Below are 27,162 nucleotides of genomic sequence, written 5' to 3'. Positions count from 1 at the left end.
CTCTTCAGCCGTTTTCTCATGATGCGGGTACATACTTACAGAGAGACAGAAATTACGGAAAAGTAAAAAGTGCATTTCCTTGTTACTGTGGACACGACCGATACAGAAATACCATTCTTTTTAAAATTCTGAGCACTGTACAGACAAAACTCTTATTTTATATATATTGTGCCAGTTCACTGTCCTAAATTAATAGTTTATTGGAACTAAAATGGACGCATTTGCCACGATGTAAGTAAATACGGCTAAACTCAATCATCTATGTCAATAGAATACCATGTATGGCATGATCGAGGCAGGAAAATCAAGGTGGAAGTGAATAAGACAAAGTAAAGCCTGTAATTCTTACAACACTATTAAAAGAAAACTGCAAATTAAAACAGCAAACCGAGGCAACGATCGTATTAAGATAGACATACATCACGAGCGACAGATCAAGACTTGAAGAGAATCTTAAGGTAAGAAGATGATTTACTTACATAATTTAACTAAAGAACGCAGAAAATAAAGCGGCAAGTTCATAAGGAAGATAGCGAGAAAAGCTTACGTCACAATTTCGAATTGGCAAGGGATGACCATTGATAGTTACCAAGAAAGAAATATTTTTAAAGATACGAGAAATAACTGAACTGACATATAGAACAGCCATTGTAACACAAATAGCTGAATAAAGAGCAGACATCTTGGTAATCTACAAGCAGAATTAAAATTGAAGTTTAAAACATCACACTTGATATAGAAATTACCATGTTAGAAGGCTATGAAATCCCTATGACGAAATTGACTTCATCTATATTTATTTCTGTTGCATTTGCGCAAGAAATGGCTGTCAAGATGTGCTAAGAAGACGATGGCCCGATGTCCGGAGGAGACTAACCTGAGATGATGTAAAGGAAAACCCGACCTAACCCATAACATCCCAGTGACCAGCGAAGGATGTACCGGACGTGTCTTATCTATAGGCACCGTGCGCGTCGGTCTAGCGGCCGGGCGGAGAACAACACGTGAGGCAGACTCCAGACTCGCAGTAGCTGTTCTGTTATGACAGCGTGTAGTCACTCAGATGATAATGGCAGAGAAAAGGAGAGCAAGTAAAAGGAATTGTGTTGTCAGATGATCCAATACTTACGCAAATACGGAAAGTGAAGTACAAATTTACTGTTTTCCAAAACGAGTGATAGATGTTGACCGAAGGAAGCGATGGATAATACAAGGAGTTAACCGAACGAAGTAAGTAGGCCTACACATACGTACTGCAACTGTTTGCAATAGTTGATCCGATTTAATTTAATTTTTAGCACTAATGGATCGCTTTGGCAACCTATGACTTACTCAAGAATATGTAGTGCACATTTCATCGGAAACAAAAGATCTGGACACCCACTAAGTCCAGCCTATGTTCCGACAATATTTCCGGATGAATCCAAGAAGAGGAATGTGTCGCCAGGATCCAGCTTACAGCGCATTCACTGACAACTCAAGCGATTAAAAAAGGAAGAATCAGACGGAAAATTTTCAAGTACAGTTTGCCCAAGTAAGATAACCAAGGATGCATCCATGGGAACAGATGCATCTGAATTTCATTGTTCAGACTTCATGTTTTCTTGTTCAAAAAATGAAACCGACGTAAATACACAAGCATGTATTCCACTTAATTTCGGTCTGGGAGGGAACATTACGAAACATGATAAAATGTGTGGAACGGAAGACGATCATGCAGACATCAAGGGTCCAGGTTTGCAAGGCTACAGTTCCATAAGGAACAATACACAAATGCGTGATTTAACAGGTGTGAACTTCAACGTCTTTGCCTTGCGTTATTACCAAACTGCAATGTTTCGAAATTATGTAAAGAAACCAGATTATTCATTTTCCTAATGAAAATCGGACTGTTCTATTCTGCTTTGAGAGTGTTCACAAGACAACAATTTCACGTACTTTTACGACCGTGCTTATGCAACTGGCACTGCTTACGAAACATTTCATATTCTGGCCTAGTAAGGAAAGTGTTCAAGAAACAATGTCTCCAGCATTTAAAAGAAATTACGGTAATTGTCGAGTCGTTATTGACTGCAGGGAATTTAGGGTTGAACAGCCTCCCCAAGTAGATCAAGAGATTGTATTTCTATTCTCAATACAAGGGCTGATACACTGCAAAAGTTTTAATTGCAATCACGCCTAATGGTATGATCTTGCAAGTGATAAAAATCATTGTTATCCGTATTGATACTGAATGTAGGATGCTAAAAGGTTTGTTTTTTCCACCTATTCAATACATATAAATTTTATAAATTAGGAATTTATTATTGATTCCACTTGAGACATGTTTCACCCTTCATTGAGGGCATCAACAGTCAAAATATCACCTCAAGGTAAAAAATCAGGTACCTGGTTATTAGTTGACATGTACAAATTAATACATATTATTAATACACATACAAAAATTAAGTATGGGAAATAGTTGTACAAAAGTGATGGTTGAACATATAGGTTTATAGATGAAAAGTCAGCACCAATGCCTAAAATTAACATAGTAGAGTTCGGCAGTGGTGCTCTGGAGAAACAGTTGACGCAATCAATAGGAAAATAAAAAGTTTAAAAATATTTACATTATAACAATTAAGGGAGAAAAGGTGTAGTGTTCGGCGTCAATGTTTGTAACCAAAAATTAATGTCAAAGGTTGGTAACTATACAGTATTTACATTGTTCAATTGAACAGTTGAGATAAAGTTTTAAAAATATTTACATTATAACATTCAGCGTAAATGTTTGTAATAAAAACTAATGTCAGTGGTTGGTAACTATATAGTAATTACATTATCTAATTGAACAGTTGTACATGTCAACTACTAACCAGGTACCTGATTTTTTACCTTGAGGTGATATTTTGACTGATGATGCCCTCAATGAAGGGCGAAACATGTCTCAAGTGGAATCAATAATAAATTCCTAATTTATAAAATTTATATGTATTGAATAGGTGGAAAAAACAAACCTTTTAGCATCCTAATGGTATGATAGTTTTAAATCTAAATGTTATGGTGGAAGAGCTAGCGACTCATTCATAACAACCGTCAGTGGTTTACTTTCCTTCAACCTGGCGATGAGGTAACGGCTGATAAAGGATTTAGGCATCAGAACTAACTTATCTGGCCGCGGTATCATAATCGTGACACCACCGTTCTTACATGACCGGAGATTAACAGCTGAGGAAGTTGAGAGTACTTACAATATTGCGAGTGTTAGAATTCATTTACAAGTTGTCCATTTCATGACCGTATCGATGTTTAATCAAGAAGTAAGTATAAATAACCACCTAATCGATACTTTATTAATGCCTCAGGCAAAATTGAATAAAATTAAAACTTACAGGACATGTTTCGACCACTTAGTGGTCCTCTTCAGCTGTATAAATAAAGAACTGAAAAGAAAAACATTGACAATAAGCACAAATAAAAGTTCTTTGGAGACTCCTTTGATAAAAATGGAGGTCGTCAGAATAGGTCATCTTGCCTTTCGTTCTTGTTTGGAAAAGATGTTTATTCTGCGCTGTCTAGAGGGTCTGTCTTTGAGCGCGACCTGGTGAAGTAACGATGTGATACAGTTTGACAGTTCATGGAAAGCTCTGGAGAGAAGGGAAGTAGAGTTTCATCGTCATCTAAAATAACATGTGAGGGAGGAGGGAGATTGGGCTGTGCTTCTGCGATGTCGTGTTTGATTATATCTCTTGTTCGTCTAGTATCAATTAGGTGGTTATTTATACTTACTTCTTTAGCCTAGTTTTGATCCGATTTGCTTTCGTGCTAGCAGATATTATTATCTTTTTTTCTTGAAACCATCGAGGGCTTCCTGATTGAGATAGTGTCCAGGGAGATTTTAATTATATGATCTGTATCAACCTGCACTTTGCTGGAAAAAACATTTCGTCACTCACGGTGCGAAAGGTGTATTTGTCTGGCAAGCGCACGTCGTTAGAGACTTGTAAATGTAATAGCTGTGTCACAATTTCCTCACATTCTTCTCTCTCCACATCATTCACTACCCTGTCTATCAATAAGGGACTACGGCCCTGCACGATTGTTCGATTTCGGTACTTGCTTCTGCTCGATGCTTTTTACATAGACTGCAATGGATGTGTTTTAAAATATCCTCAGTTAATTCGAAGGGGGGAAGAGATGTCCTCAAAGTCTTTTTACCGAACAGTTCTTCACGCGTTTGTCTTTTCTATATTTTTCTGTTTTTCGGGCTCGGTTATCCCCATTGTTGCGGACGGTCTGTTTTGGAGACAACACTTTCATTATTTATATAATACACTACCGCAGCTACGCGTTTGCAAGTTCTTCTGGCGCCGGCAGGACAGGAACATTCGCTGGTCAACCTGAACACAAAATAAAAATGCGTACAACTCAGCAGACATGCATCAATTAATCCTTACTATATAAACTATATAAAATTTTACCTAACTACACCTTGCCTACCTCAAGTTTCACGATATAAGGCGGCAAATTGCCAGACGTTTGTCGGGTGACTTTTCCTGTGATGTATCCGAAACCATTCGAAATTAACTCTTCAACGCCGTTCACGTGGCCACTGACGACAAGGTTTCTTCCTTATTGCATGATGATTCACTTAGATCCACGAATTGAATCGCTTTAAACCCGCAACTTGTTCGAATGTTACACACTTGTACTGAGACTCTCGCACTGCGCCTCACCTGTTGTTTCAGAACGGGCCACTATGTAGCGCTAGTAGTAGCATTTCGATCTATCTGCATGGTGCCTATAGGAGTCCCAGTACATCTAATGCAAACTCCATTGGAGCGGATGAGAAAAGATAAGCCATATACATTATTGCAGTAAGTAGCATAAATCTTTTTGGAATAAAATTATATTAATAAATGAAATTAATAAAAATGATAAAATTGACTAACACCAAATCAAAAGTGCAGTTTAGGGGTGAAACATCAGAGACATTTGAAATTAAAACTGGACTACAGCAGGGAAATGGGCTCTCACCACTATTATTTAATCGTGTTCTAGAAACGGTAATGAGGGAATGGTTTAGGAAATGTCCCCCAAAAATTCCAAACAAATTGCTTGGATTTCGCCGACGATTTAGCATTGCTAGCAGTGGACATCAAAAAAGCAAAAACCCAGATATCAGAACTTCAAAACATTACAAATAAAACTGGCCTCAAAATACCATTTGAAAAAACAGAAATTATGCCCCAAAAACCAACACAACTAAAAGAAGTTACCATAATAGGTAATAAAATCAAAATAGTAACTCAATTCAAATATCTTGGAGAAGTAATAACACATAACCTACACGAAAAAATCTCAATCCAAACAAGAACAAATAGATTAGCTAAAGCACAAAAATTAACATGAGATATCTACAAAAAGAAATGTCTATCAATAAATGCAAAAATGAAACACTACAACACAGTTATAAAACCGGAAGCTACAGTACATATGCAGCAGAAACACGTTTCCACCTGAATAAACAATCAAAGACTGACAGACTTCAGAAAATTGAAAGGAGGATTGGAAGAACCTGCATCAACAAAAAATACCAGAAAGACGGACAGTGGCGGATAATACCTAACAAAGTTGTGTACAAAGAGCTAGAACCCATTACAGATACTATGCGTAAGAGGAGACTGGGATTCTTTGGACATATCATGAGGATGCAGGATTCGAGACTTCTGAAACAACTAGTACAACACTATCTCGTCTCAAAAAATACCACAACAGGATGTAAATGGATCAGAGAACTAAGAGAGGATCTTAAGGAAATAGGTCTTACAAGGGAAGACACCACAAATAAGATAAAACTGAATGCAAAACTCAAGAATACAAACCTCCGCTTTACCCTTACACGAAACAAACCAACAACTCGCATATTTTCAACTGAGGAAAGAGCTTGAAGATCACAGCATCTGAAGAAGTACTGGGAGGACCGCAAAGCCCGAACAATGGACTGACTAAAGTGATCCTATGCAGTCATAAAAGAAGAAAATTATTGTGTGTGTGTGTGAACAAATAGTGAGGCACTGAAATCTTCAACTTAGCTCAGAAATAGTAAATTCTCGCGAATTAATAATATATTTGTGTTGAAATGAAGGGATGATAGGTAGTCACCTATACAATATAACTAATCCTTAGCTAGGATATATGTGAAATATATAACATGTCATGACATTTAATCAAATGATGAGGTTATCATATGTGAATAAGATCTATAATGACATAATGGTTAATATTATGAGTGAATAAGGGTTAATATTTTATAAGATGGAGATGGTACAGTGCCATATATAGGTCATAGTTGGATTATATGAGGATATGAGAATGATATGAAGTGAAACAGAAATTGATTGAGAAGAAATGGAATAATCAAGTAGATAGATGATGATTACAGAATTCTATGCGTCAAGTCAACGTGTATATGAAGGTTATTTGCAAATGAAAGACGACAAAGAGTATTGAATAAGGTTCGGATGTTAAGGAAAAGTCATATTTGTTTCCTGAGCTCATTTTACCCAAAATCAGAAAAATAAGTTTGAATGACAGATCCCTAACCACGTTTAAAGCAATTTGATATTGCCTATAAATGCATATTTTGGCCATTTTTATTGTTTTGGTCATATTTTGCTAATTTTAGTGATATAAGGTCATATTTGGTTATAATTTCAGCATTTTTGTTTAAACTGAGGTGTTGTTAACAAGGTACACGTTATCTGCATCGAGTTTCAAACACAGTATTTCCAAATAGTGTAGTAAATATATTTTCCTTTCTTTTCCCGAAACAGGTAGGTAGCAGGTTTAGAAGACCTGATTCCAAGTTCCTCTACGGACGTCTTTTAGCACATCCTTCTGGATAAATTAGAATGCGACACTGTACGCGTGAGGTCACGGAACATGACGATAGTGTGTTTCCGCCTTTCAATAGGATGTCACTCCAGCAGATATATTTAGCTCAGAAGCAATTAGCAAACAAAGAAATGCCATGTTATATCTCGCCCAATTCTTCCTTGCAGGGTTGAGTTAAAGCTCCCTTGCTCTTTCACTACCAACGGATTTCAACAGATTGGTCACACTTGTAGTGAACCCCATCGTGCCGAATGTGAAGTGTAGTGAAGCTGTAAAGTTAAGAAAGTACTTATGTGAAAGAGTTTGGTGAAGAGACGTTCAGTACTGTCGGAACAATTCTTTGTTGTGAAGCGTGTGAAGTTAAGGTAGCGGCGATAAAGTGATTTAATGTGCAACAGCACTGCGCTACGGCTAAGCATAAAAGCTGTGCGAAACGAAAGTCTTCTGAACAGAGCAAGCAGGCTCTTTTGTTTGATACAGCGAAATCTTCGTCAACCAAACTTTCCGATTTCTTAAAAGACCTGTGCGAAATGTTGGTATCTACCAATATTCCGCTTAACAAAGTGAACAACGAACACTTCCGAAAATTCTTAACTACATACATAACACAGTCGATCCCGGACAAGGCAACATTAAAAAAAAGTTATTTACCCTCGTGTTATGAAGACGCACTTCAAAAAATTAGTATTAGTGTAGGCAACAATAGCGTCTGGGTATCCATTGATGAACCTATCGATGTTTGTGGTAGGTATGTTGCGAATGTTATAATTGGCACGCTTCTCGTGGATCATCCGGGCGATGTATATTTACTTCATTCAGAGGTTCTAGATGCAGCTAACCATTCCACAATTAAAATACTTTTTGACAATGACATGTGTGGTAGAACATCAGGAAATGTGAAAGACAAAGAAACACACTGGTGGAATGATAGGGTAAAGATTAAAGTGAAGGAAAAGAAAATGGCATGGAAGGCATGGAAAACATCTAAGACTGAAGAAAGTAGAAGAAAATATGTGGAGGCAAAGAATTTGGCCAAGAAAGTAGTGGAGGAAGAAAAGAGGAAAAGCTGGGCCTTATTCACACAGAAATTGAGAGATGATACGCAGGGCAGCAAGAAATTACTGTATGGTATCTTAAGAAACAAAAAGAGAGATCAAGTAAACACCAGATTTGTGAAGGATGAAGGTGGCATAATTTTAACAAAGCCAGAAGAAATAAGAAATAGATGGAGAGAGTATTTTCAGAAGCTGCTGAACATAAGAACGGATGACAGTCATTCAATGGACGACCAGGAAAGACAATTAGTTGACGAAGAAATGGATAAAGAAATTACAATGAATGAAATTGAAATGGCAGTAAGAAAGATGAAGAATGGAAAAACTGCTGGAATAGATGAAATTTCAGTGGAGATGATAAAGGCAGCTGGAGCTGTAGGCCTGCAGTGGACATATCGGGTTCTCAGGAATGTCTGGGAGAATAAGGAGGTCCCTGAGGATTGGCAAAAAGGAATAATCATCCCAATTTTCAAGAAAGGTGATAAGAAAGTTTTGAAGAACTACAGGGGAATTACTCTAATATCCCATGTTGCTAAGATAATGGAAAGAATACTGGAAAGTAGAATAAGGTTGAGGCTTGAGAAGCAGATACAGGAAAATCAGTTTGGTTTCAGAAGTGGAAGATCAACAATAGAGCCCATTTTCATTATGAGACAACTAATGGAAAAGCATTGGGAGTACGGGAAGGATATGGTGATGACATTCATTGATATTGAAAAGGCATATGACAGTGTCCCTAGGACGAAAGTTTGGGACAGTCTGGTGCAAAAAGGAATTGGACAGGGATTAATAAAAATGATCATGGCATTGTATAAGGAATGTTGTAGTTGCGTGCAAACACAAGTTGGCAGGACAAGTTGGTTCAAAATAACTAGTGGGCTGAGACAGGGAAGTGTTCTATCACCAATCCTGTTTACAATAGTAATGGATGACATGAGAACAGCAAAAGCAGCATATGGAGGAAGAGAAATGAACATGATGTTATTTGCAGATGATATTGTGATTTGGGGAGAAGACGACAGGAAGGTTCAAGAACAGTTGAATGTGGTGAATGGGAAGATTGAAGAATGTGGATTGAAAATAAGTGTAGAAAAGAGTAAAACTCTTGTTATGACGAGAGGGGAGAAAGAAGGGAAAGGTCAGATTAGACTTGCAGACAAGCCCCTGGAAGTAGTGGAAACGTTTAAATACCTGGGGAGTGAATTAATGGAGAATGCTCGACTGGATGCTGAGATTAGTAAAAGGATTCAAGCTGGAAGTTGTTTCTATCATAGTGTAAGAAATATGTTATGGGACAAAGATGTGCCAATGGAAGCAAAGGATACTATGTACAAGATGTATTACGTACCCATAACAACTTACGGAGCAGAAACTTGGACAATGACAAAGAAGGATGAGAGTCGAATACAGGCAGCCGAAATGAAATTCTTGAGGAGTATGATACAGAAGAGTAGACGAGACAAAATAAGGAATGAGAAAATCCGGGAAGAAATTGGAGTGGAAAAAATGAATGATAGAATAGAGAAGAGCCGACTAAGATGGTTTGGGCACATAAAGCGAATGAGCGACGAAAGAATGCCAAAAAAGGTGATGGAAATGCAAATCCAAGGAAGGAGAGGCCGTGGACGACCTCGATTGAGATGGAAGGATACCATCCAACGCAGCATTATAGAAAGAAACCTGGACTGGGACACAGTGTTGGAGGAGGAGTGGTGGAAAGACCGAAGAAAGTGGAGAGGAACCATATTTGCCCCTACCCGGCTACAGCTGGATAAAGGGAAATGATGATGATGATGATGATGATGAATGACATGAAGCTTTTGTGGGAAGGTGAAGTTAAGCGAGAATGAATCTTGCTGTTACTAACTGATGCTGCACCATACATGGTGAAAGCAGCAAGGGGACTTAAGGAAATTTACCCAAAAATGGTCCATTTAACGTGTCTTGCTCACGGATTGCACAGAGTTGCTGAAGAAATACGGCAGAATTATCCTGATGTTGACCAGTTAATATTAAACGTCAAGAAAATATTTGTGAAGGCTCCACTGAGGGTGGCAAAATTCAAAGATCACATCCCTTCGCTTCCTCTTCCTCCTCAGCCAGTTGTGCTAACCCTATGGGGAATGTGGCTTAACGCAGTAGAATACTACTGTGAACACTACGGAACTGTGCAAGAAATTTTCCACTTTTGACAGTCGTGAGGCATCGTCAATAAAAAATTGCACAGGAAATGTTTTCCAATGATTTGTCGGGACAATTAGTATATATGTCTTCAAATTATAGAGATCTATCGAAAACTATCTCCCGCCAAGAAACTGCTGATTTAGAATTATGTGAGAGTTTGGAAATAGTAAAGGACATAGTACCCAAAGTAGAACAAGCAAGAGAACAGGAACAGTGTCAGTTGCGTGAAGAACAAACTTAGTAAGGTAAAGAAAAGTTACCTCCGTACAGGCCATGAAGGCTCTTGGAGGAGTGGAAAGTAAAGGCTTCCACCATTGTTAACCTCGGCACGTGATGGGGTAAAGTGGTTAGCTCTACGCCCGGCTGCCTTTGTCCCCAAGAATTAACCTGGTACTCATTTTTGGTGTAGGCTTGAGTGAACCTCAGGGCCATACGTACCTCCGGAAGTTGAAATCTTGTTTCTTAAATTTTACGACTTCCTGACGGGGATTCGAACCCACGTCCTTCCGGACGACTTAGTAAGGTGCTGAATGCAAATGAAGGATACGCAACAATGTGCAGAATTGGTGGCATTTTAGACGGTAATGGATCTGGTTTAGGCGAAAACGACCCGCAGCTAAGCAGCAGTGAACTATGTTTAAATACGCTCCTGTGACATGTGATGTAGAAAGGAGCTTCTTCCAGTTAAAAAAAAATAAATACTGAGCGACCTTCGAAGGAGACTTCTTTTCGACAGCCTGAGAATGTACATCATCATGATGTGCAATGCTGGCAAAGGAGAAGAATAAGAGGTATGTACGATTATGAACTCAATAAACTTCCTGTTAGGCAGTGTCTTCTAACTTACGCCAACAGATATCATAAAGCATGCTAATACTCCAGGTTTTTTTCCTTTTCTTTTAGGATAACAGAGCAAGAACAGCATCTCAAGGGTATGATACCGAATGAATGTTGAAAATTTTAATGTACTGTAGCTCTCTGTCAGTTTGTATGATTAAATGTGTGTGGTGTAATATCGCTGGTCACGTTTTGGCACTTAAGACGTTTACTGTAAGTTAGTGATACTCTACCTATCCCAAAAATTCATGTCATATTTTATAGTTTTTTAGGTCATATTTTATAGTATTTAGGTAATATTTAGCTAGTTTTTAGGGCATACTAGCTAATGTACCCGTACTTCGCTACAGCATTCTCAGGAGACTGCCTTTGTGGTTTTCTAACTGATGTCAACATATTTGCTGATCTAACAGTCCATGTCCCAGTGCTGGAATGACCAGGCCGCAGATACCCGTGAACATTCCTCTGCCATTAGTTATGCAAGTGTGCACACTACTCTTTCCAATCAGCGCCACAGAGCAGGGATTGAATAGCTCCAATGCTATGATGAACCACTGTGTTACATACCGGTAGTATCAGAAAATTTATGAACCAGAGGAATGGCATGCTAAAGAAGAAAGTTATCTAACTCCTCAGCTACTTCCCGCCAATATTCAGGCAAGCTGATATCCTCGGTACGACGGGCGAGTTGGCCGTGCGGTTAGGGGCGCGCAGCAGTGAGCTTGCACCCGGGAGATAGTGGATTCGAAGCCCACTGTCGGCAGTCCTGAAGATGGATTTCCGTGGTTTCGAATTCTCACACCAGTCAAAACCAGAGGTTGAGGCAACGGCTGCTTCCTAGCCCTTTCCTATCCCATCGTCGCCATAAGAACTAAGTTATCTGTGTCGGTGTGAGGTAAAGCAAATTAAGCACAATAGTAATCCCGTCTATCGAAGATGAATGGCAACAGAAGATACTAAGCACACCACAACGAACAATTGTCAATGTAATGTTATTGTTGATCAATTCTATGAGCTTTCTATATAGTTTTCTTTCGACTCTTGTGATATTAGGGCGTCTTATAAAATTATTTAGAGCATAGACTGTAGTTCCTTATTCTCCGACTTCACATACAGATTCTCATTCAATTCTGTTCACCTGTTTGCTCACGACTCGGCGCTGATATGGACTTAGGCTAATGGAAATTCCAAGTTCCCATGAAGGGAATTAGATATTTTTCCACCAATAGAGCATATCAAAATCAGATTAAAAATTAGATGCTGGCTTTTCAGGCGTTTGCTCTAGGCAACAAAAATCCAAATTCATGAATGTCTCTTATCATATCGGGTAGGGTAAAAATGTATAAGACATAAATGATCAGAAATTTAATACTACTGTATATAACTAAAGTTACGTAGTATTTATCAAATAATAGCATAATTATTTAAGAATTACATTTTAGGCCTTTCCCTAAACTACGATTTCTCAGTGTGAATGAAATTATTTATAGCCTAGATTGTAGCAACTAAATCCCCAACTTTGCATACCGATTTTTATTAAGATAGGACCACTAATAACAAATATTTGAAAATTAAATTTTAGGCTTTCCAATAAACTACCATTTCTCTCAGCGTGAATAAAATTATTTATGGCCTAGATTGTAGCGACATATTCCCTGACTTTCTATACCGATTTTAACAAAAGTCTCCTTAGCTGTTTTCTAGTGATGCGTATACATACATGCATACAGACAGACAGAAATTACAGAAAATTAAAAAGTGCATTTCCTTGTTACTATGGACACGACTGATACAGAAATACCATCCTTTTTAAATTCTGAGCAATGTACAGACAAAACTCTTATTATATATATCTATATCTATATCTATATATATATATATATATATAGATATAGATTTGCTTGCATATTTTGTACTTCTTTGGGTCTTAAACTTCCGAACACTAGTTTTTTTTTTTTTGCTAGGGGCTTTACGCCGCACCGACACAGATAGGTCTTATGGCGACGATGGGAAGGGAAAGGCCTGGGAGTTGGAAGGAAGCGGCCGTGGCCTTAATTAAGGTACAGCCCCAGCATTTGCCTGGTGTGAAAATGGGAAACCACGGAAAACCATCTTCAGGGCTGCCGACAGTGGGATTCGAACCTACTATCTCCCGGATGCAAGCTCACAGCCGCGCGCCTCTACGCGCACGGCCAACTCGCCCGGTCCGAACACTAGTAATGAAAGTGATATTTATTGTAAAGATAAAAATAACAGGGTTGACGCAATTCAGGGTTAGTACTGTACTTGATTCCATAAGTGATAGTTCCTAGATATTCCATATCCAACATATTGAATATACATTATATAGGTTATATATAGAGTTTAGGCACATGTAAATTATCAAGATGACTCACAGTAAGGGAAGATGAGTAGGATATTAATAAAAAATTAACCCAGATCTCTACCATGATTATGATTATTTGATAAACAAGTACATGGCACTTATTTTAATCATACGCACAAGTATGACAAGTTTTTCACATATAATTGCAGAAGGTAATGATTGTTAAGAGTCTTCATAAATAATACTCTATACCTGTTGTTATAAATAAGAGTGTGTGAGGTGTTGGAATTTAATTAATTACCTGATGACAGATTTTGTGAGACACATTTACACAGTTAATCTAACTTTAAGATTTATGAGACGAATGATATCCAGTTGTGCTATATAGTGATAGTATATATTAATCTAGAAGAGACCCCTTAAACCCGTTTCTTGATAAGGGGTCAGGGATGAGGTGAGATGAATTTTGTTTAACAGCTGGATGCCCTTCCTGATGTCAACATCAGTCGAGGAGCTAATGAAGATGAAATGAATGGTGGTGAATTAAATTTGGTAAGGAAGTGGAAGGAATTGGCTGTGGCCTACTAATAGAAACTGCCCCAGCATTTCTCTGGAAGTGTAAATAGGAAATCATAGAAAACTATTCTCAGGACAACCGACAGTGGGTTTCGAACTCTCATGTCTTCTGAACACAGCCGTAGTGCGTTAACAAGCACGGCCACTCTGCTCAACCATGTTGTTTGAGTCATCAGTCCATAGACTGGTTTGATGCAGCTCTCCATGCCACCCTATCATGTGCTAACCTTTTCATTTCTATGTAACTACTGCATCCTACAACTGCTCTAATCTGCTTGTCATATTCATATCTTTGTCTACCCCTACCGTTCTTACCCCCTACACTTCCTTCAAAAACCAACTGAACAAGTCCTGGGTGTCTTAAGATGTGTCCTATCATTCTATCTCTTCTTCTCGTCAAATTTAGCCAAATCGATCTCCTCTCACCAATTCGATTCAGTATCTCTTCATTCGTGATTCGATCTATCCATCTCACCTTCAGCATTCTTCTGTAACACCACATTTCAAAAGCATCTATTCTCTTTCTTTCTGAGCCAGTTATCGTCCATGTTTCACTTCCATACAATGCCACGCTCCACACAAAAGTCTTCAAAAACATATTTCTAATTCCGATATCAATGTTTGAAGTGAGCAAATTTCTTTTCTTAAGAAAGCTCTTCCTTGCTTGTGCTAGTCTGCATTTTATGTCCTCCTTACTTCTGCCATCGTTTGTTATTTTACTACCCAAGTAACAATATTCATCTACTTCCTTTAAGACTTCATTTCCTAATCTAATATTTCCTGCATCACCTGCCTTCGTTCGACTGCACTCCATTACTTTTGTTTTGGACTTATTTATTTTCATCTTGTACTCCTTACCCAAGACTTCATCCATACCATTCAGCAACTTCTCGAGATCTTCTGCAGTTTCACAATTAAGTATTTATTTTCCACCTAGTCGATACAATGATTGCTTAAGGCAATTTTTAATGGTCAAAAGTGGTACATGTTTTGTATATTATCAACATCTTCAGCCACATAACACTGTTTAGATGAAAAATGTATAAAATTGACAAAGTAATGCTTTAGAGGAAGTGTCCTTAAAATTAACATAAGATTGACAAGATAATCTTCCTCTAAAGCATTACTTTGTCAATTTTATACATTTTTCATCTAAACAGTGTTATGTGGCTGAAGATGTTGATAATATACTAAACATGTACCACTTTTGACCATTAAAAATTGCCTTAAGCAATCATTGTATCGACTAGGTGGAAAATAAATACTTAATTGTGAATCTATTGAAGTGCGATACGGACCATGAAGCTGATTTTATGTAATCTTCTGCAGTCTCAGACAAAATAACAATATCATCGGCAAATCTCAAGGTTTTGATTTCCTCTCCTTGGACTGTGATTCCCTTTCCAAATTTCTCTTTGATTTCCTTTACTGCCTGTTCTATGTAAACATTGAAAAGGAGAGGGGACAAACTGCAGCCTTGCCTCACTCCTTTCTGGATTGCTGCTTCTTTTTCAAAGCCCTCGATTCTTATCACTGCAGACTGATTTTTATACAGATTGTAGATAATTCTTCGTTCTCGGTATCTGATCCCTATCATCTTCAGAATCATAAATAGCTTGGTCCAATCAACATTATCGAATGCCTTTTCTAGATCTACGAATGTCATGTACGTGGGCTTGTCCTTCTTGATTCGATCCTCTAAGATCAGACGTAAAGTCAGGATAGCTTCACGTGTTCCTATATTTCTTCTGAAACCAAATTGATCTTCTCCCAACTCAGCTTCAACTTGTTTTTCCATTCTTCTGTAAATAATACGTGTTAAAATTTTGCAGGCATGAGATACTAAACTAATGGTGCGGTAGTTTTCACACCTGTCAGCACCGGCTGCACGTTATGCCCTTTAAAGAAAAGCAAGTAACGACGCACGTAAAGACCTAACGAGTAATGCCGGGTTAATAAAACCAACCTACGAGAAGAAGACTTACAGACAAGACAGTTTCCAACAATGGAACCTTGACATCATGCCATTTCCGACTCACTCTCTTCTTACTCCGCTATTCTCTGACCGGCACAAAGACAGATGGTTTTACATAGTTCCATAGTTCCCTATTAAAAAAGTATAGGCTACTAATTGCAGTGAGGATAAATGTTACTATCGACCATAATGCCTTCAGGAGGGCTGTAGGCTCTCCTAAAGACTTGCTATGGTTACTGTTAGTGACTGGTTAGATGCTGGTTTACCGGAAAGAGCTTTTGTTAACAAGTTCAGTTGCCTTGAACTTTATACATTTTTGAAACTTCTAATTTAACAATGAAAGCCATCACAACTTAAACCTTGGCATGTATTGATGTTTTTTAAAAAAGGCAAAGAACGTGTCTTCCAGCAAGTTACATGCTAAACATTACGACTGTAGAACAGTTATTTTTTTGCTAGTTGTTTTACGTCGCACCGACACAGATAGGTCTTACGGCGACGATGGGACAGGAAAGGGCTAGGAGTGGGAAGGAAGCGGCCGTGGCCTTAATTAAGGTACAGTCCCAGCATTTGCCTGGTGTGAAAATGGGAAACTACGGAAAACCATTTTCAGGGCTGCCGACAGTGGGGTTCGAACCTACTATCTCCCGAATACTGGATACTGGCCGCACTTAAGCGACTGCAGCTATCGAGCTCGGTGTAGAACAGTTAACCACACATTCCACGAGTATGTATGGTACGCGAACCTTTTCTTGATCCCAAGTTCCCATTCAGCACTAGGGAGTTCAGGGATCAAGAAAAGTTTTCGCATACTATAACACTGCAGCACACTTTCCCAGTTCCCTTAGGTTTTCGCTCTCTGTGTGTGTGTAGGGTCTAAAGGGATAGGCCTATACTTAACTTTCTGCAGCTTACACTTGTCATTTCTGGATGCCATGCTACCCAATATTCACTACATACAGCTGCGCCCAGAATGACTGCCGTCTGTTTACTTCTCGCGGCTTTCTTGCTGAGGACGTATGTGTTCGAGTGGTCAACAATGATGTCAGCCTGTTTAGTTGGGAAGTATTAGTGACAAAACCATTGGACTGTGACCAAGCAAAGGGGGGTGTGGGGGCATAAACCCCCAGATTAGGGGCGCAAAGTGTCTTTTAGGTCTCTAGCATTCTGTACAGCGATAGCAGTGTTGTCTATGTTGCAAAGTGTGGAAAAGCTGAATTAATTCATATTTGGGGTCAATGAGAAAGCGAATGGTCTGGATTGGTTAGGTCCGGCCAGTGACCAAACTACTGGTTTGGGTTAGTTAGGTCCGGTTTGTGACAAAACCATTGACTGCGACCAAGCAAAGGTCTGAGGGCTGCAAAGCGGCTTACAGGGTAGAAATTCAGTAAGACTTACATTACATTTATAGCATTCTAAGGATGCAATATGTTGGAAATGTTAAGTAGAATACCTTGTGGAGGAGCGATGTGTTCACTGCGACAGTTAAGAACCCACCCGCCGTCCCCGAGAAGTAGTTTTGCTTTTATAACCTAACAGAAGTTATCACGCGCCATTGTACATCGCCTAACTACGTACCAAGAAGTAAGTATAAATAACCACCTAATCGATACTTTATTAATGCCTCAGGCAAAATTGAATAAAATTAAAACTTACAGGACATGTTTCGACCACTTAGTGGTCCTCTTCAGCATTAATAAAGTATCGATTAGGTGGTTATTTACACTTACTTCTTGATTAAACATCGATACGGTCATGAAATGGACAACTTGTAATAACTACGTACCAGCATAACCAATCCAGACCAATGGCTTCGAGGTTCGTAAATTCAAACGTAGCGCCGCTCCACTAGGACTAGTTCTATATATGAACAGTTGGCAGCACTGTCCACCGCATGATCAAGTCCTTCGCGAGAAGCGAGCGAGAGACAAACAAATGACAGTGCAATCGCGCCTGGATGTGTAGCGCTAGAAAATGTAAGCTGTTCTGAACTTTTGCCGCTTACAGGTCTCTAGCATCCTCTAGGGAATAAGAGTGTATTCTAATTTGCCTAAGGTTACAGGTGAATCCCTACTTAAGAGCTCCTTCCCCCCCCAGACACGAGAGTGCATGAATTCCTTAAGGCTGCTGCTGCCGCTGTATTAAGGTAAGTTTCATATAAAATTATTGCTGCTGAGTAACTTATTTCACATTGTTTCCTTTACATGGTGTTTTTAAATGTGATTTTATTCAGCCGGGATTGGTAACGCAATCTAGTTATCATTTTTTTTGGCAATGATGTCACATTCTTTTCACATTGGCCAATAGGATTGCAAGTAGCTACTTTAGCAATGGACAATAGGGGGTGCTGCTCTTTATTAGGTTATAAAAGTATAATATACTTCTGTGGGCGGGATGGTGTGTTCCCAGACATCGTAATGAACACATCTCTCCTCAAAAAGCAATTCCAAGTAAAATTTTCCATTTCTGGGGTCGCTATAGTAGGGCCCACGAGAGTTGAAGTCTGACAGGTGAGCGGCGAAAGCTGTAACTACGAAGTACGCTGCGTTGTCATAGTTACATCCATTTGCGGCCTACCACCCTTTCAGACAGGCTGAGTGTTTAATAAAACATGTAGGCCTAGGCCTAATGCAATTTATTTAGGTTGACCGGTTCCTAAGCTCGTGTTAATAATTCTAACATTTAAGACAGAACCCGACATTATCGATATATATATAAAATATTTCATAGTCGCTAACAAAATCATCAGTTTCTGACAATAACCTCAACAAATGCACATGGTAATCACAGAATAGAACAACACTACCTACATTAACAGCTTTTTTATTATTTAACTCCGATTGTTAACGGTACCTGTACAATTCAGGAACAAACTACGGTATAATAAACACAATAGGAAGACGATACTTCATCGAGAAAAGAAATCAGTCAGAATATGAATGACAAAATCGACTGAGAGCAAGCCAACCCACGTGGTGATAGCGTCTTAAAATGTTGCAACTCTGTTATCGTTGCCATAGCAACAGGCCATTTTCGAGCAGCATTAGTCAACATTTTCTCGCCGGTGGCGCTAAACGTCAGACTTCAACTCTCGTGGGCCCTACTGTAGAGCCTCGAGGGTCATTTTGGTTTTGGCCGCGGTATAAGACTGGATATCTACAGAGGATATACTCATCATACTCCTTGGCTGCAGCTCTGGTTCTGGAGCACAAAACATCAGTGTAACCATCATACAATTCTCAAACAAGAATGAAAGTGAATTAGTTTGCAGTGGAAAACTCTTGAAAAAAATGTCGAAACTTCCCAGAAAGCATTTCGGGGGCTGATCATTTTATTCTGTGCTTTGAAGTTGGTTAGAAACTAAATCTTATTATTATGCCAGTCCTAATTGTAGAAAAAAGGAGATGAAATTTAGTTCACATAACCTAGAGGGTGTTTCTTTGTCCAATTTAATTGAACAAAACAAGCGACTATAAACAAAATTGAATGTCACCGGCTATGGGAAATACTCTTTAACAAGAATAACAAACGTCACCTGTCATTCAAAAGAAACAAAAGTAATTGAAATATTAACAAGTTTGTATATATAAAAATGAGAAAAGACCACGACAACAAGTATTAAATCGAAATAAAGAAGGGTATCAAACAAAATACACTAATCCTAACGAGCAATAATTGTATATGTTATCACGAACAGCTAAGAGTACAATACTCGAAGAAGCAAAAATAAGACTTTAAAGTTCATAAGTAAACAGTTAAAATATAAAATAATACCATTTTGAAGCAGATGTTACCCGATTAACAGACACAAAATTCAAACACACATCAACATTAGTAACCAACACAACTCAGCATAGGCTTGGCATTGGCAAAAGCCGCTTGTTTTAATACCATGTCTGCCAACATAGAAGGATGATTATTATCAAATTAGGATATTCATTTATTGTTATTGAAATTAAAGCTCTTCCGTAACTTGCGAGGTGCTGAACATTTTTTTTAAATTATAAAACTTGGACGCTTCCTCTTTGTTCATGTACCGAAGTCTTGAAAGGCAAAATGATATATTTCACACCCTTGCCATTGGCTATACCGAAAGAAGGAAAAAAACGAAGTCAGAATCTGTCGAATTTTGCGGCAAGTCCAAACAATTCTAAATCTAAACTGGGGTACGATTGTGGGTGCAACTTGAAAGGGAATAGTCAATATCTATCTTCTTATTGAAACTATATAATTAATTATATTCGTAAAACATATGGATTGTTGCTAGTAGAATTTCAGGTGAACTTCCTCAGATATGTTTTATAGAGGTCTTACTAGCATCAGCAGCAATGATATGTCTTTCTTCAAAAGCGACAGTGTCACTAGCTATTATGAAACAGATGTGATAGTTGTAGGTGCTGGTCTTTCTGGATTGACAGCTGCATATAGAATATCCAAAAGAGATTCTAGTTTGAGAGTCATTGTGCTTGAAGCAAAAGGTTAGAGCTGATTATAAGTGATATCATTGGCCATGTTTCCAAGTCATGTAACTTACTGCTAACCATTTTATAATATTTAATTTTCAGAAAGGATCGGTGGAAGAATATTGACAGTATCAGCTAAAACAGCAAAAAATCCTGAAAATATTGATTTGGGTGGACAATGGATTAATTCAGAACAAAATTACATTCTCAACTTGCTAGATGAGCTTCGTCTGAAGACGTACCGAAACCCTCATAATGTGTCAGAAGGATATAAAGTAGGTCAAGCAGGAGCTCCAGTTTGGCAAAAGTTCCAGAGTTTCCCTATCTTCGGACCTTGGTATTGCCAGTATGAGCTTTACCAGTTTATACTTCAGGTAAGCTCTCAAGATACAGTAGCGGTACATTCTTCAATTTAGAACTGTCATACAAGTAATAGTAGGCTAGCTAGGTACTGTAGTTGTATAGTCCTTGTAATGTATTGATGTATAATTATAGCCAGCAGATTCTCAAATGAGATGGGTCAGGAGACTCAAAGTCCAGCTCTGAACAGTAGTACAAGAGTGTGTTCATATCAGTCACTACTGATCTGTATTTAGGGCAGTCGCCCAGGTGGCAGATTTCCTATCTGTTTCTCTTTCTAGCCTTCTCTTAAATGATTGCAAAGAAACTGGAAATTTATTGAACATCTCCCTTCATAAGTTATTCCGATCGCTTACTCCCCTTCCTACAAATGAATATTTGCCCCAATTTGTCCTCTTCAATTCCAACTTTATCTTCATATTGTGATCTCTCCTACTTTTAAAGACACCACTCAAACTTATTCTTCTACTAATGTTATTCCACACCATCTCTCCACCGACAGCTCGGAACATACCACTTAAATCTGTTAAAGAAACTATTTAAAATTGTTTATGTTCGTTCCACCTTGTCAATACACTTTTCATGATTGAAAATTATTTATTCATTCATACATGTTTCAGTGAAGGGAATGCATATTGTGTCTGAAACATATATGAATGAATGAATGAATAAATAAATAATTTTCAATCATTTCAAATGTATTGGCAAGGTGGAACTAACATAAACTATTTTAAAAAGTTTCTTTAATAGATTTTGTACCGGGAGGTACACCTCAATATAGGGTGCTAAAGGGTTTATTATGTCACCTATTCAATACATTATAAATTATTAAACATTTAGGAATTTATTACCATTTCCATTTGAGACATGTCAGCCAACACAAGTAGCTTCTCAGTGACACATCGGATAACTTCCACTCCATCCAACACAACTTTCAACAACACTCTAGAATCCAGCACGTACCGGCACCAACATGGCGTGCCACCACGGCTCCACTTCACAATCATTAAAGAAGCTATCTTGTCCTAGCTATGACGCTCAGACACTTAATCCCTCCGACATTTAATCCTTTCACTGCGGATTATACCATAAGCAGCTCCATTCTATTTCACTAGGCCAGCATCACAAAACAAAAACTTTGTCCCGCCAGCTTTGACTCTGGACAATGAGAAATTTTCTGTAATTATTTTTCAGCCAATAATAGGCTTCTTGTAACTTTTAAACTATCCAATAAAAATGAGAGGGTGTGTCCGGATTTCGTCAAGAGTCTTCTCGAATCATCCCCTCAGGTATATAAGCTGCGGCTTTTTCAAGCTACCTTGTCTTACTGATCGTCGAATTACTGAGTGTGTGTGTGTTAAATCAGGAGGCGGGGTGCCTCATCCTTCGGCAGGCAGTAAATCAGCCCAGGTAATGGCCACCATTTTTCTATCTTTGTAGCTGTCTCCGCAAACTTATCCGAGGGGAAGGTTCTAAACTTTAACTATGTAACCGTTTGATTTCTAAAATGTAAACTCCTTCCTTTTCATGTAAAATTTCACAAAGTCTTAAACTGTAAATCGGGGATAGAGAGTGTGTTACCCTCTCGAGTTCCCCTTCAATTTATCTTGATGTGACTACGATTTTGTAACCGTTTCTTTCCTGTAATGCATTAAATTAACCTTTCATTCTAGTCACCTCACTAGCTTGGGAATAGCCTCTGTATCCTCAGGCCACAAGCCCAATTAGGGTTTTATACTTTGTGTACGCCTCCATACATTTTGAGTTTGGGCCAGTAATATTAACGTGTTCTTCCTTTTCACGAAGGCCCAGTAGTATGGGAACTAGATACCCCTGTGTAAAGGTATTGTAAATTGTAGGTTGTGCCTAGAGAGGCCAGAGATTGTAAGGTTTTGTGTAGTGTTGCCTTGAGTAGGCTGTAAGAAATTGGGAGCCAGTCTCCTTTGTTGAATTCGGAGAGCTTGTAAAGTCTTTCTGGTTTTTGTGTGATACTAGTGGTGCCTTTGGAAGGCCATAAATTTGTAACGGTTGGAGCAAAGTGCTCTGGAAATTTGTGTCTGATTGAACGCCACATCAGCGTCATTGTAAACTTGTAAATTTGGAGCTTGAAGCCTAAAACTGTTAAATTCCCTATTCTGAGGTTTTCTAATTCTTGTATCAAAATTGTTATTGTACCTGACCTTTTTATTTTCTTCACCTAGTGAAGAAGCTTGTTACATTTGAAATTTGAAAAGAAACATAACCTTTATTTAAAGCTTTAAATTAATTTTTGATATCGTAGTTAGATCCATTCAAGCCCACACCTTCTTTCACCTCTCTCTGTGATCCACGAAACCCCGGTAACAAGTGGTAGCAGAGCGTGGTTGAATGTGTCTAGTTTAAGCCCTTTTTTATGGCTAAACTTTGGATCAGCTCCGCACTCTTAAGTATTTTCTCGATTGCTGGAAATTTTCCAAATTAGTAATTTTTCTGTCAACATGTCTGGTCCTCGCGAAGTCCTCGCTCCCGGGTACTTGCACAAGGAGGAATTGATCTATGAACTCCTCATTAGAAAGGTCCAGTCTGGAGGCACGGTTGTGGCAGATATTGCCAAACGCAAAGAATCCTTAGAACTGCTTATCTGTATCCTAAGATTTGGGAAAAAAGAAATTGATGAGGCTCTATCCACTATCACAGACAATACCACCGAGCTAGCATCCGTAGTTAGTTTCTTTGAAGTGAGCGATCCATCTGCTAACCAACTTAAACGAATACAGGCTAGACTGTTCCATTTTTACAATAGAGCTAGGGACCTACTGTATTGTCTCTAAAGTTGAAGAAGGTTCATGCTAAGGAGGCTAGCAATTTGGTTGAACATCTCTCGGATATGTCTAATAGAGTGAGTCATTTGTTGCCTGCGGCCGCTGCTCCCAAAACCGACCAAGTCCCTTCGATAAACTTAGCTACTGAGGACGATCCTAGTAAATCTACTGAAAGTAGGAAATCTGTGGCAAGTCAGCAAACATCTGCTCCATTGGAAACTGAGTCTGGTCATCCTAGACAAATTCCACCTTTCTTTTTGAATAATGCTGTGTTTGAGACCTCTCAACCTTCTGTGCTGTCGCCAATTATGTCACCCGGTTTCAGTAGTTTGCCTCATCCATTGACTATGTTGCTTAAGGGAATTTCTAAATTTTCTGTAAACTCCACTAATGAAGTTATTTCCTTTCTAAGGGTCTTAGTAGAATTTCAAGATCACGCACTAGTGTGTTTTCCCTCTCTCATTCTCAAATACTTCAAATTATATGTATCCATATTCCGTAGGCATCCTATCGGACAAAATAGTCAAAGCCATACCTGATCGATCATCCATAGAAGACTTCCACGCCCACCTCCTGGCAAACTTTATTCCGGCTAGAGCAATGTCATCATTGATCCGTCCGGCTCCATGGCTGAATGGTTAGCGTGCTGGCGTTTGGTCACAGGGGTCCGGGGTTCGATTCCCTGCAGGGTCGGGAATTTTAACCTTAATGGTTAATTTCTCTGGCACGGGGACTGGGTGTATGTGTCGTCTTCATCATAATTTCATCCTCATTACGACGCGCAGGTCGCCTACGAGCGTCAAATCAAAAGACCTGCACCTGGCGAGCCGAACATGTCCTCGGATACTCCTGGCACTAAAAGCCATATGCCATTTCAAATTATTGATCCGAAAATTCTACTTGCAGACTTCATCCAAGATATTAAATTCTACACCAGGGTTTTCGCTCTTCATTTCTCCGAAGATCAAATAGTGCAAATGATTCTCTAAGACATCTCTCCGCCCTATAGGTCTTATCTATGTTTTGCATCTCGTCCTCAAACCTTTTCTGAATTAGAGACAATGGCTGTGTCAGCAGAAGGAGTAAGGAATGCCGACACATTACAAGTTGCTAAGGAGCCCCCTCCATCCTCTAACAGCTCTCGGCCTCCACCTCGCCGATCTTTCATCACCCGCAAATGTTATGCTTGTGGTTCAACTGAACATCTTCGCAATAAATGCCATTGATAAAATTGAGTGGGACGAAGAATGGAGCAGGCTCTTCTCAAGGTTGCTTTAAAAGTGGCTCATTTACTCACCTCACCATAAATTGCACTAATTTCAACAGCACCCCCTCCTGTTCAACTTCTGGTGCTACATCTGCTAAACCGGATAATAGGAAATGACTAGTGTCATCGGCTGAGTCAACATGTTCACTTTCCCGAGGCTCAACTCCTGTTAAACCCAGTAAAGGTTCTGGTAAGGGTGAAGGTTCTTCTAATTTATCGTTTGAAGGCCCCAGAGAATGCTTCAGAATTGCGGCAGAGACCCCTGCATTTGTACCATGCCTTAGAATTGAAGTAAACAATCAACCCGTCACTGCTCTATTAGACTCAGCGAGTGTGTGTTTCATAATTTCGGCTGAATGGTACTCTAAATTATAAACTGTTTGTAAGTTTCCGGACTATAGTTCCTCTTCTGTTAAATGTGTTTCGTCTAACTCATCTCCATTAGAAATTTTAGGTTTCATTTTTGCTAAAATTTGTATTTCGAAGTTTACCTGGAAAGCGAAGTTATTTGTTGCTAAACGCTTGTCTTGCCCTGTAACATTGGGGGCCAATTTCATGTCTTCTACAGGTCTTGTGTTCAACATTCAGAGCAAGTCATGCACCTTCAAATTTGCTCTTTTAAAATGTAATTCTGCGTCATGTTCATCTGTTTCGCCTACCCAGGGCGAGATGTTGTTAGATCTTAGACATCTACCTGAGGAGTAGGCTGAAAGTATTCGTAAGTTGTGTCAGTCCTTTCCTGATTTATTTTCTGATACTCTTGGTGTTACTGACCTTATCAAATATAAGATTGAGGTTACAGATTCGATTCCAGTTAGGTTTCCGCCTTTTAGACTGTCCCCACCTAAAATGAAGGCTCTTAAGCAAATCATCGATCAGATGTTAAAGGATGGAATAATTAGAATTTCCAGGTCGGCGTATTCATTGCCCATTTTTCTTGTTCCGAAACCGCAAGGTGGCTTCAGGCCTGTGATTGATTACAGGGCTTTGAACCATAAGGTGGTGTTACAATCTGTACCCCTTCCTGATCTTCACTCTTGTTTTTCATGGTTTTGTAAAGCCAAGTTTTTTACCATCCTTGATCTTAATCAGGCATATAACCAGATCGCTCTACCTGAAGAATCGAAACATCTAACGGCTTTTGCCATGGATTGGACCTTGAATGAGTACAACTGCGTGCCTTTCAGGCTCTCCATGGGGGCAGCTGTTCTTACTAGACTGCTAGATAGGGTCTTCTCGGACATCAAATTTGAATATCTGTATCACTACCTCGATAATATCATTGTATTTTCTGAAACCTTTGAAGAACACCTAGATCATCCAAAGGAAGTACTCAATCACCTTCGTAAGGCTGGGTTGACTGTGAAATTATCTAAGGTAGCTTTTGCTAAACCTTCCATGTCATTCTTAGGGCATATTCTGTCGCCCGATGGTGTTTCGATTGATCATTCCAAAACTCAGGCTATCTGTGATTTCAAACCTCCTAAGGACATCAAAGGCATTGCCAGGTTTATAGGCATGGTGAATGTCTTCAGGAAATTTATTCCTGATTTCACTAACAGAGCAGCGCCCATGAAATTACTCCGTAGGAAAGGTGTCAAATTTGAATCTTCAGCAAGCCGCTTTTGAAGATCTGAAACTAGCTCTTTGTAACGCCCCTGCATTAGCCATGCCAGATTTCTCTAAGAAATTCATTGTTCAAACAGACGCTTCGTCATCGGTAGTTGCCACTGTCCTGCTTCAGGAAATAGAACTCGGAATGCAACCCATCGCGTATGCTTCTAGGACTTTATCGGCTCAAGAGGCCAAATATTCCATCTATGAACTTGAAGGCTTGGCATTTTTGTTTGCACTAGAGAAGTTCCGCCTCTATCTGGAACATGTCAAATTTGACCTAGAAACGGATAACCAAGCCTTAAGTTGGATATTAGCTAGGCCATGTCGTACTGGTCATATCGCTCGCTGGGCCATCAGGATTTCTATTTTAAATTTGATGTGAGGCATATTAGAGGATTTGAAAATGTAGTTGCGGATGGACTAACCCGCATGTTTTCTCATGAAGTAGAGACCACTGAACAGGAAGATAGTTCTTTTCTTCCCACGCCCATACCTTCGGGTATTAATGTCATTCTAACTGATGCCCCTATGTTATTTCAGGATATTGAAAAATATCAACGTGAAGATCCTGTGCTGGCTCCTATAATGGAAACCCTTTCTTCTGGGGAGCATGTCGTCCCTTATGTGTTGAGGAGCAGGGTTTTATGTTGCCTTTCGGGGCACAATCAAAAGGTGAAAGTCGTGGTTGCAGCTGTGCTTGTGCCTATGATCTTCAAGTACTATCATGAGACCCCATTAGGGGGGCATTTAGGCATCTTCAAAACTCGGGAAAATATCCAAGAGATGTTCATTTGGAAAGGTATGGACAGTGAAATTAGAGAAATG

At 39.0% G+C, this 27,162-nt stretch overlaps 2 protein-coding genes across 2 annotated transcripts in view; one reads left to right on the top strand and one right to left on the bottom strand.

The window, feature by feature from the left end:
- SmB (small ribonucleoprotein particle protein SmB) overlaps positions 1 to 19,728 on the bottom strand; it is a 172,337-nt gene extending 152,609 nt beyond the window's left edge. Inside the window, exon 1 of the mRNA XM_067150614.2 lies at positions 19,604 to 19,728. Coding sequence (XP_067006715.1) covers positions 19,604 to 19,606 — 3 coding nt within the window. The 5' untranslated portion in view covers positions 19,607 to 19,728. The remainder of the gene's footprint in view (positions 1 to 19,603) is intronic.
- Positions 19,729 to 20,123: 395 nt separating this feature from the next.
- LOC136877199 (probable flavin-containing monoamine oxidase A) overlaps positions 20,124 to 27,162 on the top strand; it is a 274,217-nt gene continuing 267,178 nt past the window's right edge. Inside the window, exons 1-2 of the mRNA XM_067151016.2 lie at positions 20,124 to 20,307; positions 20,395 to 20,666. Coding sequence (XP_067007117.2) covers positions 20,124 to 20,307; positions 20,395 to 20,666 — 456 coding nt within the window. The remainder of the gene's footprint in view (positions 20,308 to 20,394; positions 20,667 to 27,162) is intronic.

The sequence above is a fragment of the Anabrus simplex genome, chromosome 7 (genome assembly GCF_040414725.1).
Source record: "Anabrus simplex isolate iqAnaSimp1 chromosome 7, ASM4041472v1, whole genome shotgun sequence".
Taxonomy (NCBI): Eukaryota; Metazoa; Arthropoda; class Insecta; order Orthoptera; family Tettigoniidae; genus Anabrus; species Anabrus simplex.
This window is presented reverse-complemented; position numbering and strand designations above follow the sequence as displayed.